This window comes from Sinocyclocheilus rhinocerous, unplaced genomic scaffold (genome assembly GCF_001515625.1).
Source record: "Sinocyclocheilus rhinocerous isolate Xijiao unplaced genomic scaffold, SAMN03320098_v1.1 scaffold412, whole genome shotgun sequence".
Taxonomy (NCBI): domain Eukaryota; kingdom Metazoa; phylum Chordata; class Actinopteri; order Cypriniformes; family Cyprinidae; genus Sinocyclocheilus; species Sinocyclocheilus rhinocerous.
In genome coordinates this window covers 763,986-781,572 of record NW_015642498.1, presented here as the reverse complement: position 1 = coordinate 781,572, position 17,587 = coordinate 763,986, and the positions used below count along the sequence as shown (strand labels likewise).

The window sequence follows — 17,587 nt, the reverse complement described above, 5'->3', positions numbered from 1 at the left end:
TGTCACATGATCTTCAGAAATCATTCTAATATGCTGATTTGCTGTTCAAGAAAACATGTATTATTATTATTATTATCATCATCATCAATATTAAAAACAGTTAACTAAATGTTTTTCAGGATTCTTTGATGAATAGAAAGATCCAAAGATCAGCATTTATCTGAAATAAAAAGCTTTTGTAACATTATACACTATACCATTCAAAAGCTTGGATTCAGTATAATTTTAAAATAATTTTAAAAGTATAGAACTTAATACTTTTATTTAGCAAGGATGCTTAAAATGTATCAAAAGTGATGATAAAGGCATTTATAAGGTTACAAAAGATTACTATTTCAGATAAATAGTGTTTAAATAGTAAAAATATTTCAAAATGTCACTGTTTTTGCTGTACTTTGGATCAAATAAATGCAGGCTTGGTGAGCAGAAGAGCATTCTTAAAAAACATAAAACATTTTTACTGTTCAAAAACTTTTGACTATACATAAAGTTTTTATATAAAAATAAAATGTGTTTTAATTTAATTTAGAATTTTATATTGAAATATTTTTTTAATTAAATGAATATTAGAAGAAGATTTTAAAATGTATTAATTTGTATGAATTTCATAATTTTACTGCCTACACTAAACATGACTTACAGTTCTGCATCCTGTTTACCTCAATTCAAATCCTATTCAAATTCAAGGATTTAAAAGGCATTTTCAATTAAATCCTGAATGGCGCACAATTGTATGATGTGGCTGTAAAGCAAAAGTGAGTTTAATCTGTGGCCTTTAGTAAAGATTTTCTCCATGCCTTATTTCAGCTTGTTTTAAACAGAAGACTCAAAGGAAGAGCTGCCTTATTATTCAGTGTAGAAATACTACGGTTCATTCGATGCATCTGCACTTTCCTCAAGAAAACAGCACCTAGTCATTTGGCTGTCAGGAAGTTTTGGAACATGACACTACATCCCTGCAGGATGCCTTTCAAACAGAGTCGTGTTGGGTGCAAGGACAGCGTATCGAGAGATGAAAGTGGCTTGAAGGGGGCAAGACGGCTGCTGTTAGCTATAGCTAACATATGCATGCTTGGGAGAGTCAGGGAGACAGCTCGCTTTTCTTATTTTCCCCCCGTTTAGCGTGGCAGAGGCAGATGTTGTTGTCTGATTCATGATGAATGGAAGCGAACATGTTGCTTTGACACGTCTTAGAAAACACACCAATCAGCATGTCATTGTGATATTCGGATATGTCAATCATGGCCTGCTTGTGTGCTCTTTTTAGTGGTGTTTGTTAAAGCAAGTGTCACTATTACTGTTCCTCATATTTTGGGTTAAGGATTTGAACAAACATTATTTATCAGAAAATAAATGTAAAAACCTAGCTTTATTTTTGCTTGTTTTGTCACCGAAGGTGCAAGCACGTTTAGTTTTGCACAGCAAAATTTTGTGGGTAAAATCCAGTCATTTTAATATGAATCCATGCAATTGAGAGTTTTATTGAAAGTGACTTCTGTGTGAACTGTGCTTCATACATCACTACACTAATGACAATAGACAGTGGGCTTTTTTTGCTCATGAAGTTTAATGAATGTGATCACACCTTGAGGTTGCAAAATAATAACAGCTGTTTAACCTGGGCTTAACCCGCAGCGGCGCAGACTTAACTAATCATGTATTTTATCAGCAGATGGAATATTGTCTAACAGTGACCTGAAGGTGATAATGAAGGAATATACTCTGTAAAAGGTAAGCTCTGACAGCATTGTGAAATTTGATTACCACCAAAGATTAATTGTAGCATTTTCCACCTTTTTCCAACTTTTCCCTTATAAAAGTTCAAATGTTGGGTTACGGTGAGGCAATGACAATCTGTAAACATTAAAATACTTACTGTAAGACGTATGTGCCACAAGACGTTTTATTGTGCTAAAATAGGTTACTGTCCTTTATTGTGTGAAGTTAGGTCCAAATGTGAAACTTTGTTGCTATGACAGTGTAACAGTGTAAACCTTGTAGCACCACAAAAACAATGATTTAAACCATTGTAAGTGTCTCACTGAAGACGGATTTTTTTCTTTTTTAATGAAAGGGAGGAGTTGAAAATTAATTTTTGTGGTAATCAAAATCATTATGCCAAAAATGCTGTTAATTGAACTTGTATTGGACCCAGAATATTCCTTTAATATAACCAAATGCATTAATTATCTGCCCAAATAGAACGCTGCAGTGTGTAAAAATTACTAAATTGTCAAAAATGAGTTTTCAAAGATTATTGCAGTATGTACAAAAAAATGCTCTTTTAGCCTTATTACATCAATTTTCATGTTTGATTCTTTGTTTTGCTTGCCATCTCTTTGTAATTATTTGTGAAATGTTCTAGCAGTTTTTGAGTGAAAATCATTTCAAAGTAAATCCTACACTATTTTTTTTTCTGTGTATAATCATGTCTGTTTTTCACTATCAATTCTCAGCCATCTCATAAGCATTTCACGCCCATCTTGCTCTCTCACTCAGACTCAGACCAAAACCCATGCAAGAGTGGCTGTCCATCAGCTTCAGCTGCATTAATTAAATTGCCACTCATCAAATCTCTTACATAATTCACCATGAGTGCCTTTACATCGGAGTAAGATCATTGACACCCTTCCACATGTTCACATCAGGGCAGCAGACAACATAAACAGGCCAGACAAAGTAAAAATGAATATTTCCAGTTAAACAACGGCTGTGCTATTACTCCCAGAGAGAGAAAGAGTTATGGCAATATGAATAGCTCTGTTTAAGAAAGTCCTCCTGACAAATTGGCGCTGGGAGCAAGTTGACGGGCATTAAGTTCTAAAGCTCGATTCTTGCCTAGAATCCTGCAACACAGGGAGGAAATTAATTGAAGATGTGCAGTTTGTGTGATGTGCTTGCTGAATGCAGATCAGAGATGAAGACACGCAGTGAGACTATTGAGAATGCAAAACCTAAAACAAATACATGCAAATGGAGATCAGCGCGTTGAGGTGAATGCCAGATACCAGACGGAACAGAGACATTTATGGAGTCATTTGATCATTCAGCACAAGATGATTTTGTTAAAAAAGGGTTATAAGCAATGGAATTTTCATTGATCTTTTGAGATAAAAGGCACTGGAACTTCAAGAACAGAAAACGTCCCCATGTCCAATAAGAACATTTAATGAAATAAGACCATTATTTACTGAACTTCTGATGTCAGACACTCCTTACTAGTTGTTCAGAAACTTCTTCCGCCCATTCACAAAGATGGACAGACGCTGTTATTCCTGAAGAACCAGAAGAAATAAAGATGAGACTTGATGAGGGAGCATGTAGTGTTTCTTTACAAAGTGACATTGCCACTGGCCTGGCATGCAAAATACAGTGTTTTTGGTCATTTTTGTGGATCCTTCTGAAAACTTCTCAGAAACACAAAGAAAAAACATTTCCGTATTTACTACATAATTGTTGTGTAAACTTACCTTAAAAAATCATGAAGTCTTGTGCTGTTTCTGGCTGTGTGTAGCACCTACAGCTCTGCATATTATTCTCTGCAAGTGGACCTCAGGGAAACTATAAAAAAAAAAACTACTACAGGTGCATCTCAATAAATTAGAATGTCGTGGAAAAGTTCATTTATTTCAGTAATTCAACTCAATTCAACTCAAAACTCGTGTATTAAATAAATTCAATGCACACAGACTGAAGTAGTTTAAGTCTTTGGTTCTTTTAATTGTGATGATTTTGGCTCACATTTAACAAAAACCCACCAATTCACTATCTCAACAAATTAGAATATGGTGACATGCCAATCAGCTAATCAACTCAAAACACCTGCAAAGGTTTCCTGAGCCTTCAAAATGGTCTCCCAGTTCGGTTCACTAGGCTACACCATCATGGGGAAGACTGCTGATCTGACAGTTATCCAGAAGACAATCATTGACACCCTCCACAAGGAGGGTAAGCCACAAACATTAATTGCCAAAGAAGCTGGCTGTTCACAGAATGCTGTATCCAAGCATGTTAACAGAAAGTTGAAAAAGTGTGGAAGAAAAAGATGCACAACCAACCGAGAGAACCGCAGCCTTATGAGGATTGTCAAGCAAAATCGATTCAAGAATTTGAGTGAACTTCACAAGGAATGGACTGAGGCTGGGGTCAAGGCATCAAGAGCCACCAAACACAGACGTGTCAAGGAATTTGGCTTCACATCAGGGCAGCAGACAGCACAAACAGGCCAGACAAAGTAAAAATGAATATTTCCAGTTAAACAACGGCTGTGCTATTACTCCCAGAGAGAGAAAGAGTTATGGCAATATGAATAGCTCTGTTTAAGAAAGTCCTCCTGACAAATTGGCGCTGGGAGCAAGTTGACGGGCATTAAGTTCTAAAGCTCGATTCTTGCCTAGAATCCTGCAACACAGGGAGGAAATTAATTGAAGATGTGCAGTTTGTGTGATGTGCTTGCTGTACGCAGATCAGAGATGAAGACACGCAGTGAGACTATTGAGAATGCAAAACCTGAAACAAATACATGCAAATGGAGATCAGCGCGTTGAGGTGAATGCCAGATACCAGACGGAACAGAGACATTTATGGAGTCATTTGATCATTCAGCACAAGATGATTTTGTTAAAAAAGGGTTATAAGCAATGGAATTTTCATTGATCTTTTGAGATAAAAGGCACTGGAACTTCAAGAACAGAAAACGTCCCCATGTCCAATAAGAACATTTAATGAAATAAGACCATTATTTACTGAACTTCTGATGTCAGACACTCCTTACTAGTTGTTCAGAAACTTCTTCCGCCCATTCACAAAGATGGACAGACGCTGTTATTCCTGAAGAACCAGAAGAAATAAAGATGAGACTTGATGAGGGAGCATGTAGTGTTTCTTTACAAAGTGACATTGCCACTGGCCTGGCATGCAAAATACAGTGTTTTTGGTCATTTTTGTGGATCCTTCTGAAAACTTCTCAGAAACACAAAGAAAAAACATTTCCGTATTTACTACATAATTGTTGTGTAAACTTACCTTAAAAAATCATGAAGTCTTGTGCTGTTTCTGGCTGTGTGTAGCACCTACAGCTCTGCATATTATTCTCTGCAAGTGGACCTCAGGGAAACTATAAAAAAAAAAACTACTACAGGTGCATCTCAATAAATTAGAATGTCGTGGAAAAGTTCATTTATTTCAGTAATTCAACTCAATTCAACTTGTCAGCATATTCTAATTTGTTGAGATAGTGTATTGGTGGGTTTTTGTTAAATGTGAGCCAAAATCATCACAATTAAAAGAACCAAAGACTTAAACTACTTCAGTCTGTGTGCATTGAATTTATTTAATACACGAGTTTCACAATTTGAGTTGAATTACTGAAATAAATGAACTTTTCCACGACATTCTAATTTATTGAGATGCACCTGTAATATTAGAAATGGATGATGTGCCCTGTATATACATTTTTCAGCAGAATCCACAGTGTAGTCATTTCTTTACCAGCCTTTTATCCTGCTGTTTTGCAGTAACAGTTGGTTACATCATTGTTTTGCACCCAAAAAGGCGCCAATCTAGTAATGTGCATCATACCGCAAGATATATTTATCTTATTCAGCTCTATTAAATCCTGAGTAATTCACTTCGTAATCTGTGTACAGACAATCTGCCACACAGGACTAGGACCACTTAGCATTAATCGCCTCAGCCACTCTAATAGAAAACATTGCACAAGCGATTTGTAAATCACATCATCCCTTAACTGCCAGCAAGACTGATCAATGACTCAATCACAGTGTCCAGTTTGCACAGTTAAAATGGGACTGCAGTCAGCAATCAGAGAGGGGCGTTACTGACAGAAATGGCTGGTAGTCTTGCGAGAGCCATGGAGAAGACATTGCCTCTGAAATCGTTTAATAGCATCTGAAAGGAATAGTTCACCCAACAATGTAAATTCTGTTATCATTTACTCATCCTTGCGTCTTTCTGAACCTGTATGAATTTCTTTCTGTGAAATGCAAAAGGAGATGTTTTGAAAACTTTCAAGCTGTTCTTTTACATTATGAAAGTAGACAGCGAGTATGTTCTACATGAATGGAATACCCAAATGACCTATTATGTTGAACTAAATGTGTACATTATATAGAAACAAATCCATAGAAAATGGAAAAGCTACTGCTAATTTTCTGATAAGTTTATGGACATTTCCTTTAACCCTAAAACACAACAGTAATTCAAATATGGGTAAACACAGAAAAAACAGAAAAAAATCCTTCATATTAACACTACATTGGGCCCTATTTTACAGACTTTACTTAGAGTGTATCCCACAATGCATTGCACTTAATCCATTTGCAGTGTGACAAATAAATGTGAAGTAACATCTCTCTAAAATGTTTTAAGAAAAAGGAAGAGTTAAAAAAAAAAAACAATAATCCAAAATCAATATTACGGTTAGAGTAATTTTAGCCAGAAACTACCATTTAAAGTTAAAAATGTCTTAATGATAAGTTTGTTTATTACAAATGGGCAGCTTTTCGCTTCACAAGACATTTATTGATGGACTGGAGTTGTGTGGATCCATTGGTAAGAAAATTATGTAAAGCAAAATTTCTCCAAATCTGCTCCGACAAAGAAAGAAAATCATTTGAATCTTGGATGACCTATGAGTGAGTCAATTTTCAGCAAAATTTCATTTTGGGGTGAACTATTCCTTTAAGATTAAACATGAAGATAACTGGAAATACTGAATTAAACTTGTGGTTAGGTTATGTTTTATTGTCATTTAATGCTTTATTTTTCACATACTTTTTCTGAAAGAAATACTAAGCAGTATACAGTAGTATCTACTGCACATTATTCAACGAGTAGTAAACTGCTGTAGTATTCCTTTTGGAACACAGTCAGACAGAAATAGAGAGACAGGACCCCAGACATGGAGAGGAGAAGATTATAATGTAGATTATACCTTATAGCCATTGTTTATTCATCAGTATGCCTTTTAGATGATAATATTAGCAATAAATATCCAGACTCTATTAGGTTCCCTTACTTCCATATTTAAGCATTTAGTATTCATGATTGGTTTCAAACATCTTAAGGCAAACCACCAAGTGTGTAAATATGGGCTACAGTACAGGTTGGAGTGACTTCATCCCAAAGCCCCCAATTTATTGTGTTTATTACCATGGGCTCTCATTAACCAGGCAGCATGGTTTTCCAATACAATCTTTTTCTGTGTCATTGATTTGACTGTAAGCTAGGGGGGCACACGAGTGTGCTAAGGGGGTCAGTGGAAAATTTTAGAGACCAAAAAAAAAAAAAAAAATTAATAGTCTTTCATTCTTTCTAAAGACTGACTAGGAATAATCAGTCCCCAGACAAAACTGAAGACAAAAATAATATTTTTATTTCATCTCCTTGCTTGCTTACAATCTACATACTTTCCTGAATAGTTTGTAGTGTTGTATTTTTATAGGGAGATTCTTCTGTTCACTGTTGCCTTCAGCTTGCTCAATTGGGTTTTAAGGCAAAGCTGCTTTGGTACAATATTATGAAAAATACTGTACCAATAAATTTTGTTTAGAAGCCAACGGTACTCAGAGTAGAAAAGACTGTCAGGATATTACAAAGTAAATTGTTCCTACATAATATTTTAATAATTAGCTTTTTGCTCCAGTGCAGTGACAATATAAAAGCCAGATTAATTTTGGAAACCACATGTTGTCTTTTTAACCCTACTGTATCCGATAAACTAATTTGGTCTCTTAATTCTCAACATGATATGAAACTGCACACAATATACATGCCTTGTGTATTCTGATTGATAGTTTATACGGTTTAGTAAGTGAAAGGGCTTTTAGTATCATTCTAAATATTTCCCCTTGTTCAGGTCATGGTACACATGTCTTTTTGCTGTGAAATCTTTTATATTGTTATTAATATTTCAAGAAGAACATTTATATCATGTTGAAGTGTATCAAATATGATACAACGTTTATTTGTATCTCTCAATCATAATTGCATTGCATTATATATTTTGCCACAAAAATAAAAACCTATAGCTTTAATTATAAAAATAAGCATATATAAATGCTTAGTTTTATAATACTGAATTAAACTTGTGATTAGGTTATGTTTTATTGTCATTTAATGCTTTATTTTTCACATACTTTTTCTGAAAGAAATACTAAGCAGTGTACAGTAGTATATACTGCACATTATTCAACGAATAATCACTTTACTTTTGGCAGGTAACACAGTCCAGACACACCTGTGCATGATAACTTCAGACCCTACAAACATCTTGAACCTACAGCACTCACTGTTTTGTTACTTTCTCTAAGTCTAGACACCGTTACATTTCCAATTTAGTCTGCTACGCTGTTATAGAATCTCATTGATTTACATTACAAGCTATCAAAATTTTATCTAAATTTTTGGCCATATAAATATCATAAACTGTACCCAATTTCCTAAGTTTTGGCCTCTGAATAAAACTGCATGAACTCCATATTCTTCTATATACTGTAATAATAATACTGTATGAGTCATAAAAGTCTGTTGTATCAAACATAATACTAAACAAACATAATACAACAACAACAACAAAAAACAGTATGCAAACTTTTTTAATTTGTATTTCATATTTCATATGTCAGGTTTTACATAATTAACCACGCATAACATTTGTTCCTAAACAGTTTAAATTGGCCTGCATATATGAAAATATATTGCTGCCTTCATTTTTGAGGGTTCTTTGCATTAAAAAGTTTGAAAACTCCTGGTATAGGCTATTTTCCCAAAAGCATGTATATGCAGACTATAGCATTGCTCAACATTGTGTTTCATAAATCATGCAACCCCCAACATTACGTAACGATCACATTGCAGGGATTGCAGAATCTTGGAGTGGCCTCTGGCTGTGATCTGAAGTATTGAATTATTGCGTGGCCATTTTTGAGTTGAGAAATGTGCAGCTCACTTATTGCGTCAGCAAACACTGGAGCTGAAACGACGCGACAACGAATAGAAAACACAACAAACATGCGTCTTTACCAAACTACGCGTTTAAAACACATCTGCATTGGAAATGTAACGGTGTCTAGACTTAGAGAAAGTAACAAAACAGTGAGTGCTGTAGGTTCAAGATGTTTGTTGGGTCTGAAGTTATCATGCACAGGTGTGTCTGGACCGTGTTACCTGCAAAAGGTAAAGACAAATATCTGGAATAGGTGTAAACCGCTGGTTTATACTCCAAACATAGCTTTTAGCACATACAGGAAACAATTTATTCGTGCATTTTCATTAAAATACACATATGAAGACGCGTTTGGCCTGGCACGTGACAATCCTGAGAAGTTCTGGAGTGAAGCGGCAGAAGGCATCACTTGGTTTGAACAGTGGACTCAAACTCTGGATGATACGGATACAGTGTTTCCAAAATGGTAAATACAGCTTATACATTAGCGGGCGTTGACATATTGGCTTTTGCAGTCAACGGTAACAGAATTTAAGTGAAAGTAGGGGTTTTTAAAGGTATAGTTCAACAAAAAATGGTGTGGGGGCAATGACAGCCTCAGTTACCATTCGCGTTCATTGTATGGAAGAAAAATGCAATGAAAGTGAATAGTGACTGAGCCTGTCATGACTGCAGTCCCTAGAATTCTGCATAACTTCTTTTGGAGTTTCACTGAAGAGAGAGAGAGTGTTAAGGGTGAAGAGAGCAAGTCGGGGTGTTTGTTAAATTTTCGAGGGAGAGTAAACGATGACAATACTTTAATGTTTAACGAAAATTTATATAATTGTAATCTTCCTTTTAACATGACGCGCCCACTTTTAAAAACGCGACGCTAATGGAACGCGATGCAACGGAATGACGTCTGTCTGACCTGACGCATATCTAGACCAATCAAAAACAGCGCAGATGAAACGCATAGAATGTGAGCCCACTTTTTTGTTTATTTTGTTTCCTAATCTTAGTAACATTAAAGCGGTCAACTAATACATGTTTAAGACAGGCTTTTCGTATTTAGTAATTTAGCAGTTGCACAGAGTGACTTTAAGTTTATGGTGGTAAACTCAGGTGTTATTTCTTAGTGAGCTGTGAATAGACAGATGTATGCAGTTTATCATGAGGATTTTCCATGGTTCTGTCATCTGACACATGTATTGATGTAAATTTTGCATTTCAAATGCGTTTCTGACATCTAGTGTCTTGGAGGGTCAAAATGTTAAATGTCTATGAATAGGCTATAGAGCAGTTGGGTTAAAGGGGTCATATGATGCGATTTCAATTTTCCCTTTCTCTTTGGAGTGTTACAATCTCTTGGTGCATAAAGAAGATCTGTAAAGTCTCAAATCCAAAGAGATATTCTTTATAAAAGTTAAGAGTCAGCCACGCCTACCTAAAACGGCTCGTTCTAACACGCGTCTACGTCACGATGTGGGAAGATTTGCATAACGCCGCCCAAATGTTCACGCAAAGAAAGAAGGCGTAACTTTGATTGACAGGCACTGTTACACTTTATTTAACCCCTGTGCGACCTTATGGACAATTTTGTCTTTTTTAATAATTTTGCCTGTGTTAATGGCAACTGCGTAATTTTGGGCACAGATGTGAATTTTTCTTGAAATTTTAATATTTCACCCTCATTTCCTTTAATAAATCTATTTTACACTAGGTACAAAAAATAGTTCCTCTCAGGACCTTAAGGACAAAAATGTCCTCATTTTTAATCCGAGGGCCATTTAACTAGGCCTATAAAATGATGCAATATTTGCTAATAGGCTTTCATTCTGTTGGCAAGGCTTCAAAATTAAATTTTTTTATATTTTTTACTAGATGGTGCCATTTTTTCACGTTTGGCATATAAAGCAAATGCTCACTTTATTCCTGTTTTCTACTTATGCATATTATAGTCTATTATAGAGTAAATTATGCAGCTATATTTGTGTGGGTGTGTTGGTATGGATGTCAGAGTGTGGTTTGTATGTGTGTCCTAAATTAAATTTTTGTGTGTGCGCACCTGTAATGTTTGAGAGATAGACATTATACTCTACTGCGAATCACAAATCCTACCGCCGTGTATGCCAGCGGAGCTTTGCTGGAATCTAATGGGAAAAGTTTGGTACTGCATCCAAACATAATCTTACTAAAAGCTAATTTTTTTGAGATATCAACCTCAAATTTGGAACACAAATTGTTTAGATTTATGGCTTTGATTTTCTGTCAATTTTTGAGTTCAAAATGTTTTATAAAATATATATTTTATATACAAAATTGCTCATAAATCATTTTCATAAACTTTTTTGGTATCAATTTTTTAATAATCAACAATAATCTGCCAAGGGTCTTCTTTGAAATGAGACCAAACTTAAGTCTGTACTCCTAAGCTTCAAATTTTTATGACAGTTTTTTTGACATAGGCATTTTTGTCCTCTATGAACCTATGTGTAACTTTTTTTAAATTGACGCGCAAGTGTTAAATTAATAATGATTAGTACATGATACTAAATGTAATTTGAAGCATGTTCATCATGATTAGGGTATGATAATATGAGTATTACTTTTAGTTCAACTATTCATCTGTTTTCGTTCCAGGTTTGTTGGAGGAAAGCTGAACATGTGTTATAATGCTGTTGATCGGCATGTGGAGAATGGAAGAGGTGATCAAGCAGCTGTCATTTATGACAGTCCGGTTACCGGCACTAAACAGGTCATCACATACAGAGAAGTGCAGGAGCAGGTAAAACACTGAAAATGCAGTCACATTAGCAACATTTGGCTGACAAAAAAATGTGTATTGTCAGTAGTGTAGCGATGTATGAAGTATGATGTATGATCAGAATGCACATCCACGATCAACTTGAACCCATTGCAAAATCTGCATGGGGAAATTTTTGTGGACAAAATTCAGTCATTTCAATAGGAATTTGCGAGATTGGGAATTGTGTGGATTCCTATTTAAATGACTGGATTTTATCTACGTAAATTTGCCAAACAATGTTAAATGTGACCACATCTTCACCTTTGAAAACAAGAACCTCTTCCAAATTGCTGGACCAGTTTGCATTCAGTGTTTTCTGTTGTTTTGATTAATATGACACCAGTTTGTCCATAAAATTCAGCATCCACACCTTTTTGTAGGTGTCTAGGTTGGCGGGTGTCCTGGTGAGACATGGTGTGAAGACGGGTGACCTGGTGGTGATCTATATGCCCATGGTTCCTCAGGCCATGTTCACCATGCTGGCATGTGCCCGTATTGGTGCCACCCACAGCCTCATATTTGGAGGATTCGCCTCCAAAGAGCTCTCCGTCCGCATTGACCATGCTAAGGCAAGCCATTGTTCTTTTGAATGAAAATGAATAACAAAAAAACTATTTTTATAAATGCATATATCTGCTGAGATTGCAAAATCCACTTCCCCTCTTAAATCATTATTTCCCCCACAGCCCAAGTTGCTGGTGACAGCATCATTTGGCATCGAGCCGGGCAGAAGAGTGGAGTACATTCCCCTGGTAGAGAAAGCTCTGGAGCTCAGCAGTCACAAACCACACAAAGTCCTCATCTACAACCGTCCCAGCATGGTGAGCTCCCAGAAACCCCACGGCACCTGGATGCTAGTCTCATTATCAAACTGGCACACTTTCCGCTGCCTATTAAATGTTAAAAGAGAAGATAATGCAGTGAGAGAATAAAAATGCAAATGTGGTCTCTTTTCGAAAAAAGAGTACCTCAAAATTCAATCTTGACGTCCTTATTCTCAAGGAGGCTGGCACTTAACCAATATCAATCACTGTAGGAGGAAGTTAGTCATTTTTATAGCTGCAATAACATACCACTCAAAAAATTATTAGGATATCAAGTGTTCAAAGCCTTCAGCATTTCGACGAGTTCTAGAGTCTTTTTCCTGTTTTAATGTCTCTTAAATGAGTTTTCTCATGTTGCGACATCTAGAATCAGTATGTTGATTTCACAACGCAGGGAATTACTTAAACTTCATCCTGTGTTGTCATGGAAACTGTTAGCAAATAACCTTTTGATTTTCCAGCAGTTTGGGATACAGGATAAATCCCGCATGGTTGGTGAAGACGAACACATCTTGGAAATATTTGAGTTAAAATCATATGCGAGGGGAGAATTTGCCAGCACCAGAAGAACACACTCCGAGTACACATTGTATTAGTTCTTAGAAGATTTCTACATGGTAGGATCTAATTTACAGAAGATTTTAGGATATTCAGAACTACTTGATTGGAGTTAACACAACAAATAGCAAGTAACACACTAATCCAGAGAAACCCATGCTTTTTGAGATTTGTTGGAGCAGTGAAACCCCCAAGTGGTCCATATGACTTTAAAAAAAAAAAAAAAGGGTTTGCCTAAAAGAAAGGTAGAAAAAAGAGGAAGTCATACAGCTTTGAAACAGTATCAGCATGCATAAATCATGGCAACATTTATTTTTTTAGGTGAACTATTCCTTTTAGGCACCTTAGACACTTTGGACTTCCCAAAAAATTGGAACAAAATAATTTTTACTTCTGCCTGGACTAAAAAAAGTAGGACTAAAACATTTTTGCTAATTGAAATAAAGCTAAAATAAAATATAAATATTAAATGAAACTATAAATATTAGATGAAATATTAGATACTATACACACAATATTAGATATATTTCTACACAGAAAAGTCGTCTAACTGAAGTAAGTAATAAAGTTACTAAATCTGAAATAAAGATAAAGTAAAACTATTAAAAAACAAAAACTAATAAAATTGGCAAAAGCGCTACAGAATGACTCATGAAAACTGAAATGAAAACAGAAAATATTAAACTAAAAGCTAACTCAAAATATTAATAAAAACTATAAAAGTATATAAATAACACTAAATTAGCTCTACTGCCTTGATTGAGCGATTTATTAATTTTTTAAAAGTGATAGTCCACCCAAAAATCTGTCATTATTTACTCACCCTGATGTTGTTCCAAACCTGTGTGACTATTTTGAAGAATGTTGGCAACCAGACAGTTTTAGATTGCATTGATTGCATATAATCCATATAATGGAAACCATTGAGAACAGAAACTTTTTGGTTACCATTATTCTTCAAAATATCTTCTATGTTCCACAAAACAAAAGAAACTCATACATGTTTGGAACAACATGAGGGTGAATAAATGATAACAGAATTTTCTTTTTTTTTAGGAAATCAATCTCTAATCATCTTGTTCCTAAGCACGGGTGTTTATCCCACAGGAAAAGGTGTCTATGCATCCTGACCTGAGCTTGGACTGGGAGGAGGAAATGGCCACTGCCCGCCCTCACGACTGTGTGTCCGTCCCCGCTCATCATCCTCTGTACGTCCTGTACACCTCCGGCACTACTGGTACTCCTAAGGTAAATTCTTGTTTATGACAGAACACAGCGATAAAGCACAGAGCTTGAGGGAATGGGTGAAATTGTTTACTGTGGAATAGATCTATTCTGTCAGGGGCTTTGTTTATTGCAATATGTGTTAGCTAGAGACCGTGAGCAATACGCCTTTATAAACTCTTCTGTGTATTCAAGATAAGAAGAAAGGTGCTTGTTTTAGTATGAAGGCTTTAGCCTGTGACTGTGATGTTGCCTGATGCTTTCCAGGCTTTTTGTTAAAAAAGTACCAAAAATGCTATGGCACTGCCATATGTTTTGGCTTTGTATCTTGAAGTACCATGTAAATGCTAAGTATTTGGTTTGTTTTCAGATTAAATTTGTAATAAAAAGAAATATTTACTTATAGCTTTACAAAAACACTTTATAAAATGGATAATACCACAAATTTTTCTGGGAACAAATTGAAGTGGTGACCATTTTTAAATAACATCTTCACTATTCCTTAAAATGCTGCTGACTATAGGATATTGTTACAGTAAGACAGTGTTAATGTAAAAAAAACAATGAACTCCTAATTTAAGGTATCATGTTTTGTCATTATGTGAATACTTGCTGATCAAATTCATTGAAAGAAATACTGAAAGCGCCTCTCTTTGCTCTTCCTGCAAATTACTGTAATTATTTTAATAAGCAGTATTTTCATCACAGCTGGCTTGACTGGTTATTTTCAAGCTGCTGGTGGTTGCATTTTTAAATATCCAGTGTCAAGTAAAAACCAGCAAGATAATTGCAAATATATTGTGGATATTTGATCATCATATATCAACCACCCCTTAATCTTTAACTTGTAACAGTGACATGATCCAGGCAAATGTCCAGGCCACTATGTCCCGTCCATTTTCAAAGCCTGTTTGCCGTTCTGCTTGCTTGTTCTATTATGTTCCACCCCTAAGTAACATTTTATTTTGTCCATTTAATATTGTCCAAGAGGTGAACAGCACCTTGAAATTTACATTAGCATGCCTCAGGTGCTGTTCAATCTTTAACAACTCACTTTTATATGTACTCTGACTGAAAAAGAGGCAAGGCAAGCGAAGAGAGTACAAGGAGCACAGGAGGAAGTTAAAAAGCCTGAAGGCAGACCGAACAAAATACAGCTCTCCACTGACCCAGACTCCAGCCAGTATGAAATCCTTTTTTTTGCTTTTCCTTTAAAATATCTGGCCCAAGGCAACGCTGCCCTGTACATAAACCTCTTGCTAATAGGCCGTCCTCGCTCACACACCTCAGATTTATGTGTTTGGCACACACAGGATCTAATTACCTTCTTACAACTCAAAATGTGTCCCTCAGTATCAACCCTCAGTAGGCTTGCCGCGATAGACGGTGCTGACGGTGTTAAGCCGCAACACCGGTTACGTCATTTGCCCACCGCGGCACCAACCCCCACCGTCGTTTCGATTTTTTATAGAAATAAAAATCATTTAGTTCCGCTATTTGAAAGTGAAAGTAAAATGTGCACGCCGCTTTTACAAGCTATTTAAAAGTGAAAGGAAAGCGAGGAAAAGAGGGAATGCCCCGTCCCCGCGGTGATACCGGTATTACCGGTGTTGTCACACGTCGATTAACCGGTGGGAAAATTTCCTCACCGTCAACCCTAACCCTCAGCCTGATTTGCTAATGATTTACTGACAGTAGGGACAACATGAATTGTAATATGAATAATGGCAATTAATTAATTGTGTTTTGTTCATCTCATATACTTACACACACCTTGATGTAATTTTTTCATGCTGAACTTGGATGAATACAATAAAATACATGATTGTCTTAAAAGCTTTGTAAACAAATATTGGGTAGAATAATTATTTACATGAATAATAAAAGTATCAAATAAAATGAAGGCTTATGTGTTGCCATAATATTAAAGTTGATTTGTGTTCTGTGTTTACTATACTTTATTATTATTATTATTACAGTATAATTCAGGAGTTTTTTTTTGGTAGAAAGAAATGTAAAGTTTTATTAGACAAGGACACATCCAAAGTTCTGGCATGAAACTCTAGATGGCGCAGTCCGATAGGTAAAACTCAATCTGACATAATGCCATCATTATCACATGGCTCAGTTGATTGGTTCTTTTTTTATCAGCAGCCAATGAGGTCGCTGCTCAACATTCAAATACGTGGCTGTACGTTTGCTGTAGCAGTTGCAGCGCGCTTCAGAAACCCTCCACCTGTATAGATCTGCTACGAGGTGATTCATGTATGCTATGGGGGTTATTTCATATATGTTATATGTGCAACAGTATTTCTTACATGCTCACAGCAGCATGTTGTGGATGTATTGGCAGTAGCAAGTCTCGGTACTTGCTCTGCCTCAGCAGCATAGCAGATCTATTCTGCCAAGACCAAACACATTAACATTGTCGTGTACATTACCATGCCAATCCCTCTGAGAGTTGTCATGACAGAAATTAAATTAATCATAAATAACAGTAAAATCATCTTTCAAAAATGTATCGTCCACTTTCCATTCATGGTTTTTGTAAGCCAGCCATCTGCCGTCTCAGTATCATTGTTGGTGTGAATATTAGAATATTGTGGAATAATTATGTATACATTTTTACATGAATAAAAAGTAGGGATGCAGTATCGGTATCGGGCCCGATACTGAGCTCCTGTACTCGTACTCGTTAAAATGCCCCGATACCAAACGCCGATACCACACAGCATGTGATAAGCGCCATATTCAAACAAAGAAACACCGACAACAGAACAACAGACAGCAGAATGGAGTTAAGGATGTCTACTACGAAGTATATGTATGCAATGAATATAACGTTAAACATTCAGTATTAACGCCTGTATAGCTGATGTGTGCGAGCTGATAAACAAAGCACGCTGAGTGGATTGAGCGCGCGGCGGCGCAGATGCGCGAGCTTGTCGAGTGAATATATCTTTCTCACAGACATCACTGGAAAGTTTGTAGTTCGGTCGGATATGTCAAAAACAAGTAAGTAAAACAATGCACAAGTTACTCAACGGTAGGGAGAGAGCGAGAGAGAGACAGAAAGAGAGAGCGAGAGAGAGCACGCGCGCACTTCTGTTGTGTGATCTTTGATGTTCACTCACTTAGCACACACATCATTTGGATTAAAAAAATCGTAAAAATAAAACCATTCATAGGGGCATTCACTATAAACATCATCTATTTTCAACCTTA

At 36.1% G+C, this 17,587-nt stretch overlaps 1 protein-coding gene across 1 annotated transcript in view; it reads left to right on the top strand.

The window, feature by feature from the left end:
- The first annotated feature begins 8,972 nt into the window (after positions 1-8,972).
- LOC107755903 (acyl-CoA synthetase short-chain family member 3, mitochondrial-like) overlaps positions 8,973-17,587 on the top strand; it is a 48,163-nt gene continuing 39,548 nt past the window's right edge. Inside the window, exons 1-5 of the mRNA XM_016572857.1 lie at positions 8,973-9,434; positions 11,591-11,735; positions 12,137-12,325; positions 12,443-12,577; positions 14,246-14,386. Coding sequence (XP_016428343.1) covers positions 9,034-9,434; positions 11,591-11,735; positions 12,137-12,325; positions 12,443-12,577; positions 14,246-14,386 — 1,011 coding nt within the window. The 5' untranslated portion in view covers positions 8,973-9,033. The remainder of the gene's footprint in view (positions 9,435-11,590; positions 11,736-12,136; positions 12,326-12,442; positions 12,578-14,245; positions 14,387-17,587) is intronic.